We start from the raw sequence: 20,149 nt of genomic DNA on the forward strand, positions 1-20,149 counted from the left end.
GCTCTATTGGGTCCTTCCTTGCTGTTTCCTGGCTGGAGGCCCTGTGTCCGTGGGGACAGGTTACAGGCTCAGCCTTATGCCCCATCTCGAAAGTTTTCATCTACACAGAGGAGTTCTCCGGGGACAGGTGCGCATCCTGGTGAAGCTAGGACCCGGGGCTAGCATGGTCAACTTCTGTGAATGGTGCCCTGCCCCTCAGCTCCCAAGTCTCCCTTTTTCCTCGAGTGTCTCCTCAACTGGAGGAGCCACCAGTCTCTCAGCATGCAGAAGTATGCATGTTCTCTCTCTCCAACAACCCACATGGGCCTGTTTCCCACCGCTCAACAAACTTGGAAGCTCCCAAGCATAGCCTCCCTTAAGACACAGAGTGGTCCTTCCCTATGTCTGGCCTCCATTTCTCTTGCTGTACAGTTGGGAGCTAGAGACCAGGGTAGAGACCACCAAGGCACTGCACAAGCTTGCTCTGCTGGTCCCCACTGGTCCCCAGAGCCGGTATCCGCCACCCAGGCTCGAAGGCTCTGGGGTTGGAGCTGGATGCCCATGTCATTAAGAGAGAGACTTTTATTATTCCCATAGGGAAGGGAGATACAAGGGGATCACTAAGAACTACAGCGGGTGCCTGGAAAATAAATTAAAACAGAAACGCATCAAAACAAACAGGAGATAAGAGAAATGGAGAATGGCTGGGAGGCTGCAGTGGCTGGTGGCCCGCCCAGGCAGGCAGGCTCTCTGAGGAGAAGGTTGAGCAGTCCCAGGCCTCAGCCAGCCCATTTCTTGTCCCTCTGGCAGTGGTAGCCCCAGGCTCCAAGCCCTGTGAGGCCGTGACTCGAGGCCTCCCCGAAGCCTGGCGGGGGAGCGGCCAGAGTCCAGCTGGGCCCACCCGGGGGCCTGGCCAGCAGCGAGCAGACGCTCTGCCCTCATGGATCCGTGGCTGCCCCCCCTAGTCATTGGAGGTGACATCGATGTCCTCCCCGTTGGCCTGCTTCGTGGCGATGCGCCACCGGTTGATGTGGTGGGAGCCCTTCTTCTTCTGCTCAGACTCAGGCCCCTCTTCCTCCAGCTTCTGCCGCTTGTACTTTGTCCTCCGGTTCTGGAACCACACCTTCACCTGGGCCAGGGAGGGATGGGCAGAGGTAAGAAACACCCAGGAGGCCCCCAGTACAGGTACTGGGGCCTCAGCACCCCGGCTGAGCTGGGAGCCAGTTGGGGAAACCAAGACCAGGGTCCTCTCCTCTGGCCAGGTGCCACCTGCTGGGTCCAGAAGACTACTCTTCCAGATGCGAATGAGGTGGGGCAGGGAGAGGACACAGTGGGTCACGAGGAGCCATTTTCCCATCCCTCTATCACAGAGGGAAGGGAGCAATTATGGAGCTGCCGAGCATCCTGTAGCCACAGCATGGCAGAAGGGAGGAACCCAGGCTCTGGAGCCCAGCAGACCTGGGTCCCTACCCATTTCTAGAGAAGAGAGAATAACTGCTCCTTCACGAGGCAGAGATGAACAGTAAGTGGGAGAATATATGAAAAGCCATCGCATGAGTCCTGATGAGCTCCCTGTGGGCCTGATATGGGCCCCACCTCCCAGGGCCACCCTATGCTCTTTGCAGCACAAAGACGCAGAGCGGACATGGCTACGTGACCAGGAGATGATGTCCACACCAAGAGCAGTGCTCACAACAGCCAGAGCATGCCTGGGGTCACGGACCCCGCCACTCAAAAGGCTCTGACTCACACATCATCTAGGTCAGTCTCTCCAGGGGACCCTGTGAGCAACGTCAGGTGGAGTTACCCCCATCCCACATCAGAAGTAGAGCTGGACAGGTGGGAAGTCTGGTCCCTCATGTGGCAACTCCTCAGGGTAGTCTGAAGTCCACCAATGAGGCCTCATCCTCCTTAGACATAGCAGTGTCTGCAGCCCCACCTGGGGCAGGGCTCTAAACTTCCTGCCCCCAAAGCCTTGGCCTCTGTAGCCTATCCAAATATGGGAACAGGTCACATGGGAGAAATCACAGGGGACAGAGGCAAGCTCCTCTTTAAACATAGAGGGTTCCCCACTTCTGTGTCAGGCATTGAGAGTCCTGACAAGGGGAGGGTTCAAACGTGGACAGTTATCTTCTGTGATGGGTTGCGGGGTGCTTAGAGGGAGGAGCAGGTCTGCAATGCAAAGCCTCTGCGAAGAGGCTTAGTCCCATCTCTAATCACCCCTCACTTCTCCCACCTCCCCCAGCATGTGATCAGTGTCCAGGATACAGCCTTTAACATCTTCGTGGGCGTGATCTAGGAGGGTTGTCCCAGCTTCCTGACTAGTCTTAGTGCTTGGGGACTGTGGAGAAAGTCTCGCTCAGTCTGTCAGCTCCTCCTGACCATACAGTTCTTTACTTGGCCTTACAGAGCCAGGCCAGCACCCCCATCCTCAGAGCTGGTAAAGGTGAGTCTGGGTGCTGATCCTTTGCTAAGTTCCTTCCCTTCTCTGGGCTTAAGTCCCTCATCCATAGGAGAGATGTTTTCGGGGGCCCCTGCAGCTCCAGGGCACCTCCTGGGCTTTTGCTCCAGAGGGTCCCTGGGGAGGTGATGCAGAGATGGCAGCGTTATAAGGCATGGATGGTTTCCTGAAAATGACAGCTCATTTAAAAAGCAAGCAGGTGCTGTCACCTGCAGCTGGGTGATCTGTGGTGTCCATGACAGTGGTGACTGGTAAGTCATGTGTGTGGAATGATGGTGAGCACCTTGGTTTTGGCAGCAGCAGTTACTGCTGAGGGGAGATCCTGGAACCCTGGGTGGGGCCAGGAGCAGTCCTCAGAAGACTACCCAGTCCAACCCCTAGTCCCTGAGAATGGCTGAGAAGCACAGGTCTTAGCCATAAAGCCAGGCAGTGGCAGCCAAAAGCAAGCAGGCCTGGCATCTGGGCGTAGGGAGCAGTTTCCTGCCCAGGACATTCTACCTTCATGCTTCTCAGACACTACCCCCTATCCCCTTGGTGGAACTCACCCAGTCCAAGGCTTCCCCTAAGAGCACACCCTTCCCAGGGTCTGCCCTACCCCTTGATTTTAGAGCACTGGTTGGGGGTGGGGGCAGCCAGCCAGAGACAGGAAGAGATGAGGTGCCTGGCCTGGTGGATGGAGTAAGAGGAGGATCTTCTTCCCTCATTTCTAGAGTAAGGTGCAAACCTGTCGCCTGCATGTCTCACCCTAGGTAGACAAGGGAGAATGGTAGATGCTCTGGGTGCAAGACTTCTAGATTCCATAACCACCTTTCCTTGGGTACCAGGCTGGCTAGGCCCTGGGTGGTTCTGCGTGGCAGAACTGCGCGGCAGCCAGCCTGGTCCCCACCCCCTATCGTGGAGCCCACTGACACTACACCAGCCAGTAGGTGGGTGAGCTCCTGTGCCAGGCATTTGTGTGTGACTCAGGCCTGGATGCGGGGTTGGGGCAGCATTCCTGAGAACCCAAGGGGCTGGCTAAGGGTTAAGTGTGCCCAGCCTAGTGATGGGGCAATCCGGGGAAGCCCTGGGCAACACCAGGACCTAGGGCCCTTCCTGCACCTTCTCCCTCCCACACAACTCCCAAGTCTCCTTCCAGGAAGGATGGATGGACCCAGCCTGCTACCCTCGCCTCACAACACTGGCCCAAAGAAAGAAAGTTTCCAGTGGTGGAACCCCAGGTGCAGGATATGTTTTCAGGCAAGGGCCAGCTTCCTGGCACACCCAAATGAAAGGTGATTCGGAATATTTTCTCCATGAAAATGACTGGGGTCAAGGAGGCAGATTTTTAGAAACAGGGATGCAAACTCTCTCCCTAGGCAGACTGGCTATCTTCTGAACAGCCTTAGGCTGAGTGACCAGATGCTGTTTACAAAGACTGTAATAACAGGGGGATGCTTCTGACTTCATAATATCAGTGAAAACGGCAGGATGCAGTTTGGGCACAGTGTGATCACAACCATGGAAAATAAAATCTATGCATGGGGAAAAAAAGACTAGAAGGAAATGTACCTAAAGTGAGGGTGACATTTCTTTCTTCTTTCCACTTTTCTGACTTTTCTTTAATGCATTACTGATAACAGTTAATAGTTATTTTTTACTTAGAAAAAGAAGAAGAACTGGGCTCTGAGTGCAGTATGAGACAAGAGTGACATCCCATCAACCTCTCTAACCCAGCCTCTGGGGTCACCCCGGAGCCCTTTCCCTAGAGGACAGAGGCCCTAGAAAGGCTACCAGCTCTGGGGGAGCTGTGCCTATTCTGCACCTGCCTCCCCGGAACATCTGCACATGAGCCCTCAAAGACACAGTTGGGATGTTGGCTAAAGGAATCCCTCCCCCATCTCTGAGTCTCCTGGGTTTGCAGAGAGGTTCCCTGTGGTCTCCAAAGTCCCCATCGCATTGAATGTCTCTTTTTCAGGTAAGCCGGATCTTTCCAAGATTCTCCACTTTTGCCTGAGTTACCCACCTGGGGTACTCTTCCTTAGCCTTCAAATTCCTGCTCAGATGTTCCTAGGCTGGGCTTGCCCTATTGCCCATCTGTACTTCCTTAGTACTTTTCCCTGTCGCAGCAACAGTGACCCCAGCAGTGGGTTAATTTATTTGCTTGAACCTCTGTCTCCTCATCAGGCTGTGAGAACCCGGAGAATCAAAGCAGTGTATAAGTCTACTCTAGAGTCCCAGTGGGCATGTTCCAGTCTGTTCAGCAAGCTGGGCAGAGGTGAAGTGACCTGCACTCTGCTCTTGGAAAGAGGTGTCTAGGTCAGAAATGGAAAGCTGAAGAAAATCAATGGTGGAGGGAATTGAGATCTAATCAGAAAATGGGTTTGGGAAGTGCAATTGCTGGAAGGATGGGTTTAGTTCAGTGGACACTTCTACAACAGGGTCAACTTTTTTATTTTAATTTTTTTTTAAGATTTTTAAAAGTTTTATTTATTTAAGTAATCTCTACACTGAACCCCAAAATCTAGAATTGCATGCTCTACCGACTGAGCCAGCCAGGCTCCCCCAAGAGGGTCAATTCTTAATTCTCCATGTTGTGAATTGGATTAACCACTTCTAGGGAGAATCTGGGGGAGGGAGAAAGACCTATTGTTGGGGGGCACAAGGGTCAGCATGAGTCACACAGGACGAAGAAAGTGCTGTGGATAAATGAAGGAATGCATGCATGCATTAATGTATTAAAGGACTGATTGATGTATGTATGCATTGATGAATGAAGGTGTGTATGTATTAACGAACAAATGAATGGACAAAGGAACTAACGCACAAGCCAACTACAGCTCCAGCCAATTGTTTCAGATTTTACTTTCGAATAACCTATTTGAATGAACCAGATTTGGACCCTTCTTTTCTACTAGTCCCCAACTTTAGTCCCTCCCAAATGGAAGAGTCTGTGGCTCCTGCCTGCATACTTTCAGACAAATACTTGTCCTCAAGGAGTTTGAACACCCTATCGAGATAATAGCCTTTTCCACTGGGGATCCATTTCCTACTATTTGATCATATGAGCTACTCTCACTCACAGGGTCAAGCCCAATGTCATGAAGCTCAGACCTCACCCCACCAAACTGAAGCCACCTCTGACTCCCCATCAACCAGAGCCCTAACTCTTCCTAAGCTTTCCTGTCTCCTCCTCTGTCCGACCATCCTGGATGCTTGCCCTCACTCTCAGAGAGACATCAAGATTCATCCGCCTCCGCAGGACCAGGCCCTGGAGAACCACTCCAGTCTGCCTTACCTCCCCTGCCCTGTCCCACCTCCCACTGGACTCCTGGAACATGAATGATGCAGAAATTCTTGGAGAAAAGCCAAGACTTGAAGAAGGGATGAGTCCATCTCAGAACCAACAATAAGCTAGCAACAAAGGCCTCTTGACCTTTCCCTAAAATTCAAGTCATTTGGATATTTCCTTCTCATCTGTCCCCCCCAAAACAGAGCTTTTCAGAGCAGGAAGGGGCCCCAGGAAGTCTCCTTACCATGCTCCTGGGGGAAAAACCCATAGGCGGGTAACTATACACTCCTTCCTTCTAAGACCTCCCCACCTGTTCTTGGGCCCCAAGATGGTGGCCAGACTTGTCAGCTCCCACTCCATCTTAACTCACCCACTTCAAACCCTCCCCTTCCTTCCCACCAACCTAGAATCCTATGCATCCCACTGACTCTTCTGGGCCTGAGGTCTCCTGGGAGCCTTCCACCCATACAGGTCTCCCCTTATCTTCCTCAGTCACGGTGTGACTTCAAGGGGACTCCGGTCACTCACCCTATGCATATCCCATAAGTGTGCACACTTTATATTTTGCTCCCACCACCAAATGAGGAATCTCCAAGGCTAAAGACTCCATTTCTACACTCCTTTCCCTCATAGCTCAAGTGAACTCAAAGCTGGAAAAGGTGAAGAAACACCTGCTGAACTGGTCAAAGCAGACACGGACCAATTGATCAGCCTGGAGCAAACAAATGCTTTCTCTCATTCCCCATAAAACTAACGTGTCACCCCACACATGCACATAAGCACCCGAGCTGCTGTCCGTGCCACGTGTATATATGATATCACCTGACCTTTGGGTATCATCTCACTGCTCATCTGTGCTCCACACTGTGGCACATACATGTTACACACACACACACACACACACACACACACACACACTCACTTGCCCTCACAGCTCTGATCTGACCCAAATCCAGGTCTGTGCCACCAGACTGAAGCTTAAATGGGCCTCGTTCAGTCATCGAGGTCAGACGCTGAGGCTGCACCACAGCAGTGAGGAGCAAGTAATTAGAGCCAGAGGGGAGAACTAGCCCTTTTCCCAGGACCACTCCCTCCACTTCCTGGATTGATCCACTGCCATCCCAGTACAAACACCCTCTCTCAACCAAACACACAAACCTGCCCCCAACAAAGAAGCCCAGGTTTCCCAGCTGCCAACACTCCATACTAAAGCTTTGAGCATGCATACACTCCTGAGCTCTGGCTGGGTTAAGACCCACACGTTGATTTCCTTAACTCTCCCAGAAGTTTTATCCGTGAACTGGTGGAGAAAATGAGATCAGGTAGATTAAAATGCAAGGGAAAGATAGAAAACAGAGGGACAGAAAGGGGTCAGTGACTGCAGAAAGCAAGGGAAATGACTGATAAAGTGAACACATGGATATGAGTACAATCAAGAGAAATTCGCCTATTCATTTGATACATGTTTATGAAGCCTCTATGCCTTGCTGGTCATTGAGCTGGACCCTACGGTATAGAGAGAAACAAGAAGGCTTGACCTCTGGCTCCCAGAGGTGGCCTGTTATTCATCAGAATCACCCAGAGGGCTGTTTTAAAAACATTTCCTGGATCCCATCCTGGAACTCCTAAGAGAATCTCCTGAATGGGGCCTGGGAATCTGTATTTTAAGATTTCTTGGTGCAATAGATCTAGCCAGTCCACAGAGTGACATTTGGACATGATAATTAAACCACAGCAAAGTCCTATGTGTATTATGATATATGGGAGATGTACTGTGAGCTCTGAGAACTTGCAGGAAGCATTATATAGAAACACAGAGAAGTAGAATATAGATGAGCCAGAAACTCAGGGCTGGAAAGAACCACGGAGTTGATTTCATCAAATCTTACAGATACAGCAGACTGAGGCCCAGAATGAAGACAAAGGCAGAGGTGATGACATGACAGGTAAGCACTAGCAGATATTTGAACATGCATCTGTCAGTAGCTAACTAGATCTGCAGAGATGGAAGCTTGAGATGGATGGTAGATACACAGAAGATAGAACAGATGATAAGGAAATAATCAACAGTTGGGTAAATGAGAGCTATTATTAGGAAGATTATAATTACTAGAATATATAAATTAACTAGCTATGAAGAGGCAGTTTAATGAGAGCAGACAGAAGTGAGTGGCTAGATATAAAACAGCTATCTGTGATGGATTGGAGAGCCCTGAGAGACGAATGTAGGTACTGACAGTAGAAATAGATGGCAGGGAACTGATGAGACTGTTGCTTGATGAACAGCTGATAGCTGGAAATGACAGGTAAGTTTGCCTGATAAATACTGAAAGATGGACAATTAATTAAATATATGGCATAAGTCCAAATAATAAGTACCAGAGGGACAGAAAGCTCTGATGATGAAGGAGACTGGATGGGGCAGAAGAAACACTGGACTAAGTCAGGAAACCCAGGTTTGGGGCTTACTGTAACACTAACCTGATACACTACTTTAAACAAAGGGAAGGGAAAGACTGGGGATGAGAATTAATATTATTTGAGTTCATATTAGGTGACTTTAATCTTTAAACAATCTATCTTCTGGATGAGAACATCACAGCTCAGAGAAGTTGAGTAACTCACCCAGGGTCACACAGATAATGAAATCCAAACTGCCTGCCTAGGGAGCTCTGCCCAGTTGGTGTCTCTTTCCCAGAATCCTCACCTGAATAGATGAGCCTAAGGAGGTTTCTCAGGCTCAAACCTCCCATAGTTCTATTGTGGTTTCTTGTTCCATATGCTAAAACCAGCTCACTTATAGATAGAATATGAGTAGACATAAGAGTTTTGATAGTGATGCTGGATATATTAGTCTATCTGGGTTTTGTTTTAAATGTGTTTGGAACATAATGAAAATGAAAGAAACAATCATTACATTTACTAACTGGCATTGTTAGGAGCAAATAGGCAGCTAGATTTGGTGTGAAAGAAAGTTAATTAAAAATCCTCTCACTGAGCTAAAAAATTGAAAGTTTAAAAGCAATGACATTATTTCAACAAGTGTTAATCTGTGGGTGGGAGGATTATAAACCATTTTGTTTTCTTACACTTATGCAATTAAAATTAATAACTAATACTTTTTAAATGATGTTAACTATAAACACCATTCTTAAATTGACACCTTGTTTTAGACAATAATTTTAAAACACTCCCAGGAGGGAACGGGGGTATTATTTTTTTAACTTGTTTTTTTAACATCTTTCTTTAAAACATTTTAAAAATTAACTCTATCATAAGCTTTATCTCTGCTGTTAGAACAGCCCAGCTAGCAAATCTGAAAAAGCGTGGGTCTTGCAGTGGAGTCCAGAGTAATGCATTGATTAAATGGGGGCATCAGACAGATGAGACAATAGATGCCAAAATGGGACGCGAGGACCGGCGGGTGATGTCCGTCAGGGGAACTGGGAGGCAGTTAGGGTCTGAGCCCCCTTCCTATCTTCACTGCTCCAAGGAGACCCCAGGCTGCCCCCTCAAGATCCGGGACCAGGGTGGTGTATCTGGGATGCTGACGGTGGTGTAGTAGGGGCCAGACCAGCAGGAAAGGGGAGAGGAGGATAAAAAGCGGGCAAGCATACCTCTCTCATTTGCAGATCTGGGAGCTGTCAGGGACATAAGGGAGTAAGGTCTCCCGAGGCCCATTCAGACCCTGAAATCCGCCTCCAGGGCACTAGCCAGCCCCTCCAGCAAGTCTTACTCCCAGGGACCAAGAGCTTAGGCGGTGCTTCCAGGCAGCATTTATTTATGGCGAAGTCTTTACACATAACAAACCCAAGTCTGCCTCCCTATAACTCCAATCTAGTTCTTAAAATTTTTCTTTTCTTAATTATCCATTACAAAAACACTCCTGTAATGTCACCCAGTTCAAAACCCCTCCAACACCATGGAGTTTGTTCCTTTCCCCAGCTCAACGGCCCTTCCAGTGTTTGAACACAGTCCCTGACTCCCAGACTCTACTTTCGCACCATCCCCTGTCTGCGCGCCCAAACGTTTACCAGTTTTGAGAGCCCTGTCTGCGCAGAGATCAGTGCCACCCTGGGACCCCAAGCAGGGTCGGGCCCCTTCCTGGCTAATCTCCTTTGCTTCTGATGTTTACAGGCTGATGACACGTGGGCTTTCTCCACACAGCCCATCCGCCTTCGCCAGCTCTGCCCATGAAAAGCCCAAGCAGCAAAGCCAGTGTGGGAAAGGTCTGGCCATCCCACAAAACTGCGAGCACCCCCGGAAGAGTGGCGGGAGAAGGGCTGCAGTAACCACAGGACTGAGACGGCTCCAGTGAACTCAGGGGCAGCTCAGGAGTGACTGGGGCGTGGGGCTCCACGCCCTGCCTCCTCCTGATAAACTGGCACCTCCTATGGGCTTGCAGAGCAGACTGGGGAAGTGGTTTGATTCCAACCTCCTGGTGGTACTTAGTGCTTGACAGAAGTCCTGAGGCCTCCGCGAGGCTAAGCGCAGCGGGAGGGAAGGGGCTCTAAAGACTGGTTTAGCTGGAGGGCCGCGGGGTAGAGGCCGTGGTGGCTTTTGGAACTGGGTGGGACAGAGCTCCGGAGAAGGCGGGGATGAGAGTCGGGCTCCTCCTGCACCTGCCCGTCCTCCCCCCCCCCCCCCCCCTCCACCTGGGCTGACCGGCCGAGCGCGGAGGCCCGCGGGGTGGTTATTACCTGCGTCTCGGAGAGGCTGAGGCTGCCGGCCAGCTGCTTCCGCTCGGCGCCCACCACGTAGTGGTTCTTCTCGAAGGCGCGCTCCAGCCGCAGGAGCTGCGAGGGCGAGAAGGCCGTGCGGATCCGCTTGGGCTTGCGAGCGAAGGGGCCGTGCAGAAGCAGCCCGTCCTGGGGCACGTCGCTCGCTGCGGCCGCGCCGCCGACGGCAACACAGCAGGTACAGACAGAGAGAAGGGGCGCCGTGAGCCGCAGCCGGGCCGCCGGGCCGCCCGCGGGAGCCGGCCAACCCCGGCCCTCTGGCCCGGCTAGCAAACGCCCTCGGCGCTTCTCTACCCTCTCCAATCCTTGACTCCCCGCCCCCACTTCTCCCTTTCCCTCTCGCCGCCCCTTCCTAAAGTCCAATCCCCTGTCCTCCCCCGACACCTAGGGGGGAGAGTTAGGGTCAGAGTGCTACCCTGTCAGTCGCGGGAGGGGTGGAATAGCAGAGCTGCGGATCACTCCGTTGGGCCAGGAGGAGGGCCCAGGCCTAGTGAGGCGCCAGCCGGCCCAAATCCACAGCACCTGGAGCAGCAGAAGAGGCCATGGGGTGGGAAAAGTCCCTTAGCTCTCTTTGTCCACTTTGCCCTGTCCTATTTCCCTCAGAAAGGCCAAGAGTAGAGACAGGGCTGGATGTCAGGAAAGTGACACCCTCATGCCGAACACATTTTCAAGAACTAGAAGGTAGGTACCCAAGGCACTCTCTTTTCACACCTGTTTAAACCAGCCTTGCAGCTAAATGATTAGGCTGCTAGCCCTTTGAAAATTCTTGCCAACAGGCTCAGGCTCTACCTTGCAAGTGGTAAAAATAGGCCAGCAGCTAGGTCAACGTCCAAGCAACTCCTGAAGGTCTAAGGTCAGGCTTCTTCCTCCCCCTTACCCACCTCTTTCCCCCAGGCCTTCTGGTAAAGCCCACTCCCCACAGGAGACTCCTACTGCTCTCCGTGGGAAAAGGCCTTGCTTCATCCCTGAATAGTCCCGTGCTGAAGAAACACGTGTATAAATATCTAGATGTCATCTTTCTCTCTAATATATATAGATATAGATATATTGGTTTCTGCATGGGCGTGTGTAAATATATGCTCCAGCCTCCCTACTGTCTTTTTCTCCCATCTACCATACAGGATTTTCAAAGAGTGTGATTGTCCCTTGGCAAATGTTGGCCATCATGGGAACTCAGCTCCTACCTGCAGGAGGAGGGGCTGACACTGGGTTCAATGAGGCCGGGTGGTTAGGTCAGGAACTACAGAAGCCAAAATAAGCTTCCACCCACAGCTTCAGTCTCAATAAACCCCCCACTAGGCCTTCACACAATCTCTGGCTTGGTTGCACATGCTAACAGGCTTGAAACAGGCCCTTACATCACCCATGGATCTCATGCAGTGGCACATAACAGTCCCCCTGACCCACTGACAATGCAGAGCCCTAGATGGAATGTTTTCACACAGTTAGCTGTTGAGATTTGACTGATCCAATTAATTTCTTCAGAAATGGCCACTGGTTTTACCCAATTTGACCTGTTGTTTTGTTTAAGATAATTGTTTGGATCTCCGTTGAGATCTCCCATCTCTGGAAACACTTCCGTAAGTGAAGTAAGGTCATATAATTGAGATGTTGTTGCTAAAACTCTCCAGGTAACTGTTCATGTCCCTCTGCTGGCGGATACTGATTGGCATTACTTTCTTTGGAGGACTTGGGTCCTTGGAGTTTGGACACCTACACAGGTGAACTTTATTGCTGAGGTTTTCTGTGGAACAAGATTGCTAGAGGGGAGATAAAGTCCCCTGACAATCACTTATCCATTTCAAGTGGCTGGATCTGTGCAGCTACAAAAGGGAGTGGGATCACATCATAGGGGGGATGGAGGGGGACAGCCTGCCCAGTGGGCCCTTCAAGGTGGCAGCAGGCCCAGGGCTGTTAGGCCTGACTGAAGGCAGTTTAACTGGTAGTGGTGGAGGGGACAGATGATCAGGGGAGATGGTCTGGAAGAGAGGAATAATGAGGAGAGAAAGGAGGAGACTGATCCAAGTAGAAATAAGAATTAAAGTCTTAAGTGGGTACCAGTGTGATTAGGCCAGGGAAAGGTGGGAGAGGTGAGTGGGAAGCAAATACTTCTTGTTGATATTAAGTTGCTTCAAAACACAGCATTGTTCTGAGCCTGGGTGAAGTCCCAACAGTGGTTTTTCCTCTGGACAAGTGATCTGGAGAGGGAAAAGGCCTTGATCATCCCAGAGTTCACAGGGTTTGGCCTCAGCAGCTCAACTGACCCAGGCTAGTGAAAAGTGACGCGGCAGCCTGGAGAGACCCTGTAGGTGGGAGCGAATGGGGTGCAGGGGTGCCTAGGGCAGTCTGTGGCTGAGAAAGCAGAACTACAGTCTGCCTCAGTGTGTGTGACTTGATGGCTGTTTTGTAATTCTGGGAGTGTGTGTGGGTCACTTGTGCGGTGAAGTTCTCTGTCTTTGTCTTTATAAACCCAAAGTGGAAGATGGAAGCAACAAGCTTCTCTCTCCTGACATACGCATGTCCCTTTGCCTCAAGTCTGGCTATTTTAGGAAAAGCTGGGTTGCTTGGTTTATTGTAATGTTCTGTTGGGGGCAGACAGCATATGTATAGTATTCTGTATGTGCAGAAGCACCGGGGTCCTTCTGACCCAACCTCGAAGAAGCAAGGGGCAGGAAAATTACTCAGGATGCTGAAAAGTGATGACAGGTTGGATTTCAAAAGAAGCCAGGACTTTCCCTATAAGAAAGAGGTGGTTTAGTGCAAAACTAACCATCCTGAGAAACTGATCAATAGCTCTATGTTTCTGTAAGGACAGTGATGCCTTAGGTGCCTATGTGCCTGGTACCCTCTCATTATGGGTAGGGGGCCTCAACAGTCCCAACCACAGCTTCAGTTCCCCCTAACTGGACCACAAGAACAGAACAAGCTTGGGGCTGGGGTGCAGTGTGGCCTGTTTCCATGCAGTAGTTCTGGCCTGTGGGAGTGGGCTGTCAGTTTCAGACAAGGATAGGTGGAAATGTGGAGAGGGGCTGAGTTAGCCTTCCTTGGAGCCAGGAGGAACTGAACCCCAGCCCATTTTGCTCCGGCCTCTCACTTCAGACCCCTCCAAGGCAATGACTGGCAATAGAGACTCCCAGGAGTGAGGTGGCTGAAGGTGGGAGCTAGGGATCCGAAGTGCCCAGGCAGACGCTGCACTCTCTTCTGGAGAGCTCCGGGCCGGCCCGGGGTTCTGGGTGGCTGGCTGGGCGGAGGAGCCCGGGGCAACAAGAAGGAGAGGCCGGCCAAACTGCGGAGATAACCTCATTCCCCCTCCTCCTGCCGGAACAAAGGCGCCCTTTGATGCACCGGCCCATTGCAAACGCCGGTCCCAGTGGGTTGGGGCTTCCCAGGCCCCCTCCTGACGCTGTTCTTGGCCTGGAAAGTTCCTGAGTCCGGGTAATAACACCGAAGTGCGGCCAACTCCGCGTCTCCGCCGGCTCCTCCCCTTTAGGCCTCGAAGGCCACCGGCTTCAGGATCCTGACGCCTGATCCAGACATCCCGCGTGGGCTCTGCCTCTTCCACCTCCTGGCTCTGCCGGAAAAGCTGCTTGCCTGCGCGCGGGCCCGTGCTGCCCGAGAGCGCTGCGCACCGAGCGCAGACATGTTCCTTTTCGTTCGTGTAGGGTTTCGTTTCTTGCATTAAAACGGGGCTGAAATGAGCATCGCAGAGACCCGGTTCTCTAGAAAACGCGGCGCCGGAGGGCCTGGGACGGCTCTGCCCGCAGCCCCAAGGCCCCGTTGGGACCGCAAGGCTCACAGCCGCCGGGGCGCGCACCGGGCTGCAGCGATGAAGACCGGACCCAAAGCCGAAACGTGTCAGCGTCCGAAAAGTCCTTCAGTGTCCAACGGATTTCCGAGTTCAAAAATTCGGCCACGCATGGCTCCATCTCCGCGTCCAGACACGGTTCTTGAGAGAAAAATCCAACCGTTTTTGCAACTCGACAACGTGCCCGCCGGGACTGATGGCTCAGGGAGCGGCGGCAATTTCTGCGAAGGTTTTTCGGAGAATTCATCTGGCCTCGCTTGGCTGGGAATGCTCAGAGCTGGATCTGTCGCGAGGTGCCCCCGGCCCTCAGCGCGCCGCGCCCGCGGGGACGAGGCTAGAGGCGGGAAAGGCAGAGCGGAGGGCGTGGGGCCCCGGGTCCGAAGCCAAGGGCACAGCTGCAGAGACCATCGGATGAACAGAGACCACAGGGCTTAGGATCGGTTCTGCCCTCTCCTCTGAGTCCCTGTCTCTGCACCATCCTTCTAACCACGGGCCCCTTGTGCCCCGTTCCGACGGTTCAAGAGCAGCCGCGTCTCTCAGATCGGCCCATGGGTGCCAGGTTTTGAGACCCAGGCCAGGCCCCACGGAGTACCGAAGTGGTTTACTCAGTTTTGAATAAAACTTCATTTATAGCAGTAAACAATGATTGTAATTGACAAGTTTCATGCCCAAAGCGGCTGACACCATAGGCTTTTTTTTTTTTTTTTTTTTTGCCCCCAAGATGATTTGGGCAAATCTTTGAAATCTCAGGGGGACAAGTCTGCCCACAAAAATTCTTGTTCAAGTAATTACATTCTTTTATTTTGTGGGATCTGCTGGGTCAATATCTACTGGTCAGATGGGACTAAGCAAATTGACAAAGCAGGACCGGGAAAGCGGCTCTCGGTGAAACAGTGAAGCACCTATAGTCAAAGCTTCAAAAGATCATTTTTCTTCTGTTACCTAAATAATGGTACCAAGCATCTGGTTTACTTTGTGTAGACCGCGGTTTATCGTCAGATTAGGTTGGTAGCCGAAGCTCTCTCTAGCCATATCCTTTTCATTTGTTTCACTAAAAGCCGGGTTACCTAGCTCTGAGTCATAGAACCTCACAAGGCTGAGGTCCAGTCCCGTCCACACTAACAAAATAAAACTGGAAACTAAAGCAATTACTTCACAAATTAAGGCCATTCTTAAAAAAAAAAAAAGACAAGAAAAGAGAAACAAACTTTAACAAATTCAAGGAAGAAAACGAACTCCAACAAATGCAACTCTATTTCCTTCGGAAAAGTCAGATAATTGAAACGTGTGTGTGCGTGTGTAAGGCCAGTGGGGTATCTTCATTAGCAAACCCACTGCCCAGTGCAGAGATGGGAGAACAGCCTGCCTATGACCTTAAAAGTCCTCTGCCCCCGCCCCCTGCCTGGGAGGACTGCCGTCGGTCCCCCAGCAGCCGGGCGGGCTCCCAGAGTCCGCGCAGGGCGGACGAAGCCGGTTGCTGTTGCAAACCTTCCCGACCCTGCGTCTGAGACGCACTTGTAACTTGGAGAAGTCGGGTCGAGGTTGCTGAGAAACACCCCAAGACAGTGGAACACTCCACACTGAACATTAACTCTCCAGTTTGCCCTCCCTGCTGCCCCTTCTTTCCACAGACCCGGGACACGCGGGTAGACTTTGCCCTGCTCCGACGCGCCAGCGAGGGCGGATATCTGGGAGTTGGTGGTGGATGTGTAAGCGAAGTATGGTCCCAGGTCCAGCTGGGGCGGAGGGAGAACCGTGAGCGCTGCGCTCACTGCACTGCGACTGGCTCGGCCGGGAGGGATTCTGGCAGGCCGCGGGGAGGATCAGGAGAGGCTCCAAGGATGCGCCCGGGCTTGGCGTCCGGACCGGCATCGTTTCTGGGAAAGCCTGGAGGTCCCAACCTGGCTCTCTGGAAGGGAACCCAACACCGCGGTAGCGCGAATGGATCCGCCGCGGCTCTTCCACATTCGGGAATCGGCCTCTGCCGACCCACAGCCTTCTTTCAACAACTTCTGAACAGCCCCGCGCGCCCCCGAGCCTCCCCCGCGCAACCGCAGCGTGGGCGCTGGCCGGCCGCCTAAGCGGGCACAGCATGGGCACTCACCCTGGAAGCGGTGGCCGAAGAAGCGGTTCCGCAGGACCCAGGGGTAGAAGTGCAGAGGGTCCCGGTGCTGGGCGCCGAAGAAGGAGTGCGGGGGCTGCAGCGGGGAGGCGCCCAGCTGGTGCGCCGGGTGCACGGTCAGCGCGGGGTGGTTCATGGCCTCGGGGAACACAAGCTCGGGCCCACCGTAGAGCGAGCGGCCGGCGCCCGCGGCGGCGGCGGCGGCGGCGGCAGCGGGGAAGCCGCTCACGAAGGCCGCCTCGGCCGCGCCGGGGTGAGGGTAATTGAGCGCCGTGGGCCGGAGTGGCTCCTCCGAGGCGGCCGCCGCCAGGGGATGGGAGCCGGCGCCCCCGCCGCCAGTGCCCCCGCCGGTGCCGCCGTCCTTGGCTACCAAGGACTCGATGGTAAAGCCGCGTTTGGCTGTGGGCTGGAACATGGTCGCGGTCGCCAGAGCCGAGCGAGGCAGCTGGGCTCTGGGGAGCGCTCCGCGTCCTGGCGCCGCCGCCGTGCGGGGTGTGCACCCAGCCAGGCACATGCACACACACCAGCACCCCTCACCTCCCCCGCCCGCCCGCCCGCGCTCAGACCCGGCCGGCGAGCCAGGCGCTGTGAGGCGAGGGGCGTGCGAGCGAGCGAACGCGGAGTCGGGCCACGGCGCGCAGCTAGGCGCGCCGGCCTCTGGGGCCGAGCGGGCAGCTCCCGGCGCAGGCACTGGCGCGGGTTCCGTGCGAGGCTACGAGCTGCCTCTACGGCCTGGGGGCTGAGCCCGGCCCCCTCCCTCCCGAGTCCAGCCAGGACCGACCCCCGCCCCTGGTCTTCCCAGCACTGCCCAGCTCAGCCTCGGCCGCTGCTCTGCGAGGCGCGAGTTAGCCGGCACCTGCCCCGCGCTCGCCCATTGGCCGCCGCTCACCTGCCCCAAGGTGGGGGGCGGGGCGGGGCGGGGCGAGGGACGGCGGGTGGGGAAGGAGCCAGCAGTCGGAGGCAAAAAGCGGACTGGAGCCTTTGCTGGGCGATCTAGGCCTCCCCCCCACCCCTCATCCGCCCCTTGCCACAAGCTTCTCCTCGCGTCTCTGCCCTTTAGCTGAGTCTGGCGACCGCTCCAACCACCTCAGCCCACGCGAGAGCCGAAGAAGGCGTCCGAGGGGCCTTGGGGCTTGGGAAAATCTCCAGCCCCACTTCCCGATGTGTAACTCAGTTGAACCCCCTCCAATTCATCCTGGGATGTCGTTTCAGTTCTCAGGCAACTTGGATCCGAGTGGAGGGTGGGTGGGTTTTGCCCAACAAATAGGTTCTCCGAGAACAAGCTCCCTGGCCTCCAGGACCCTCCCGCTCACCCACCATCTGTCTCTTGGGACGCGGGTCTGAAAGCCGCGCCCTCGTTCGTGAGGTTTCGCGTTTTCTGAGTGTTATGGCAGACGGCTCCAGAAAGGGGACGCCCAGTTCTTTTCACCCAGGGGCCAGGCCGGGGACAGCGCGAGAAGAGCCACCGGAGTGGTCACTTTGCAGACCTCAAGCAGCAAATCCGTGTTCGGAAGCACCTCCTTGGCCCAGCCACAGCCACCGCGGTCTGCTCGCACCGGGACGGCGGGCCTCAGCAGAGGACGATCTGCTTTTCTCGCCTTCTCTGGTCGTGGGGCTCAGGTGCAGGCGGGCCAGGCCAGGGACTCGAGCCTTAACTTGAAGCTCGCCGAGCAGTCGACCCTGTCTCCAAGAATGCATCCCAGCCATCCCGGGAACGCAGCGGCCGCCTGGCCTCCCCTGACCCTCACCTTCCACCTGCGACCGCGGAGCAGCGGACGACTCTGCTCCGTCAGGTTTCCATTTCTTGCAATAATTCCCTGGGGGTGAGAGGGTGAAGAGAACCAGTACTCAGCAAACTTTTTCACCCGGGCCTTCCAGGCCGCAGGAAACACCGCACGGAGGCCTAGGAGGGCGCTGGGCGGTGGTGGGGAGGCTGGGACCCGGACCCTGCCAGAGCACTGCAAGGAGGGGACCGCAGCGCGTTTCGCTTCCTCGCCGTCGCCGGGGTCTGTCGGGGCGGCCCGGCTGTGGCCGGGTGCGCAGATCCGGCCTAGGCCTTGCCGGCGCCCCGAGGCCAGGGGTTCCGCGTGCCGCGTGACTCTGCAGGGACTCCAGGCCGGGTCTTGGGAGTGGCCCGCCTGAGCGCCGGGAGCCCCGGTCCGGGAGAGCGCTTCGGGCGCCCCTGTCGCCACAAAGCGGGTTAAAGTCTATTTTCCACTCGACTGCGCCGAAAAGCCCCCGCGCGCCGACGCCGTTCCGGCCCCCTTGGGCGAGGTGGGGAGGGGGCGGCGAGAGGGGGGAGGTGAGGCGAGGCGACCGCACCCTGCAGCCCTTCGCGTCCCGGGCAGCCCCGGGCCGAGCGCGGCGGAGCCTCATCAGAAATGCCTGCGGAAGGAATCCTTAACGAATCCGTGGCGAGCGCCAGTGCCTCTTTTGCGACCTCTCCGGATCTTTTTGGCTCTGTACAGGTCTCTGTGTCTCTCTCCCGTTTATGTCTCAGGCTGTCTATCCCCCTCCCTGTCTCGCTGCTCCACCCTCCACCCCGACTTTTCATTTATTTCTTCCCCCTCCTCCTTTGCCCCAGCTTCAGTCCTGGAAAAGGGGAAGCTCAGCCGGGCCGAGCGGCGACCTGAGCAGGCCACACCACTAAGGGGGCAAGTGTGCGGAGCTGGGCAAGGGCACGGAACGAAGGGATTTTCGCTTTAGATAGAAGGAGATGACTGGGTATTTTGTTGGAGCAAGATCCCCGCGGGGACGCGGGTTCAGTTGGATAAGCATTGCCTGGGCCTGTGCTCTGCGGCGACAGGGGGCTGCCACGGAGAAGACAGGAGCCGGAGCAAGTTTAACCCTGCTGCGGGCCTTGCGCCCCTGGCCAGAGACGAACCCCATCTGTCTAACCGCAGGCCCTCGCCTCCTACCCCAACGTGAGGCTGGATATTGGCCGCGAACTCGCTACACTGGGCAGGTAGAGGAGCTTGGAATCTACCGGGCCATTCATTTCTAGACTTGGCATCTACACTGGCCACATCTATTGTCATCTGCATGGTTCTGAGGATACCTGTTGTTATTAACTTGATAGGCCTTATAATAACACCTTCCCTTGTGGACCTGGTGCTTGCGAAGTCCTTTGACATCTAGCTGTCTGTCATGAACCCCATATTTCGGATGAAGAAACAGACTGCACAGGACCAGTGACTTGAGTCTGGTCGCAGTCTCCATTGAGCTGGGACAGGTCAGTGATCTGGCTCGGGTTTCACTCCCATTCCGTCCCCACCCTGCTGCTGCAGCTAACTCCCAAGACAGGCGTTCTCTGGGTTAGGGATGGGTTGTTGGTGTGCTGGGGGTGCTGGATGATGGCAGTTCTATCTTCACCCTCCCTCCCGTTTCCCTGTTCCAAGCCTCCTTTCTCTGGCTTTCCTCTCTGGTAATTCTCTAATTTCCCTCCATCCTTCCCCTCCCTGTGTGGATATTTATCCCTAACCTGGTTTCCTCTATTTCTGCTCCTCTTAGGGCCTCTTCCTCTACTGTCGCTTTTTCTGCAGTAGGTGAAGAGAAGAACTTGTCACCCTCAGGGGGTCTCTAAGCTTGCCTCTGTGTTCTGCCTCTGTGTTCTGGAGTAACAATGCTCTCCACCTGGCCCCTGTCTCTTGCTGTGCCTTCTCACCTGCCCAGTCTCTGCCAAGTTCTCCCACATAAATGCCTCCTCTCTCCACCAGTGGACAGCAGTCCACCTTAAACCAAACCTCCTACCCCCTCTCCCACCTCTGTTCCCCAG

The 20,149-nt window shown here is 54.3% G+C and overlaps 1 protein-coding gene across 1 annotated transcript; it reads right to left on the reverse strand.

The window, feature by feature from the left end:
• Positions 1–543: 543 nt before the first annotated feature.
• Positions 544–18,116, reverse strand: EMX1 (empty spiracles homeobox 1). Its single transcript, XM_025932278.2, has 3 exons — positions 16,357–18,116; positions 10,409–10,593; positions 544–1,108 (listed from the first exon to the last, which is right to left on the reverse strand). Exons 1-3 carry the CDS (start codon positions 16,886–16,888, stop codon positions 941–943), a joined length of 885 nt encoding a protein of 294 aa, XP_025788063.1. The 5' UTR covers positions 16,889–18,116; the 3' UTR covers positions 544–940.
• Between the last annotated feature and the right edge of the window lie 2,033 nt (positions 18,117–20,149).

Source organism: Puma concolor, chromosome A3 (genome assembly GCF_028749965.1).
Source record: "Puma concolor isolate L17-30 chromosome A3, mPumCon1.1.hap2, whole genome shotgun sequence".
NCBI classification, from domain to species: Eukaryota; Metazoa; Chordata; class Mammalia; order Carnivora; family Felidae; genus Puma; species Puma concolor.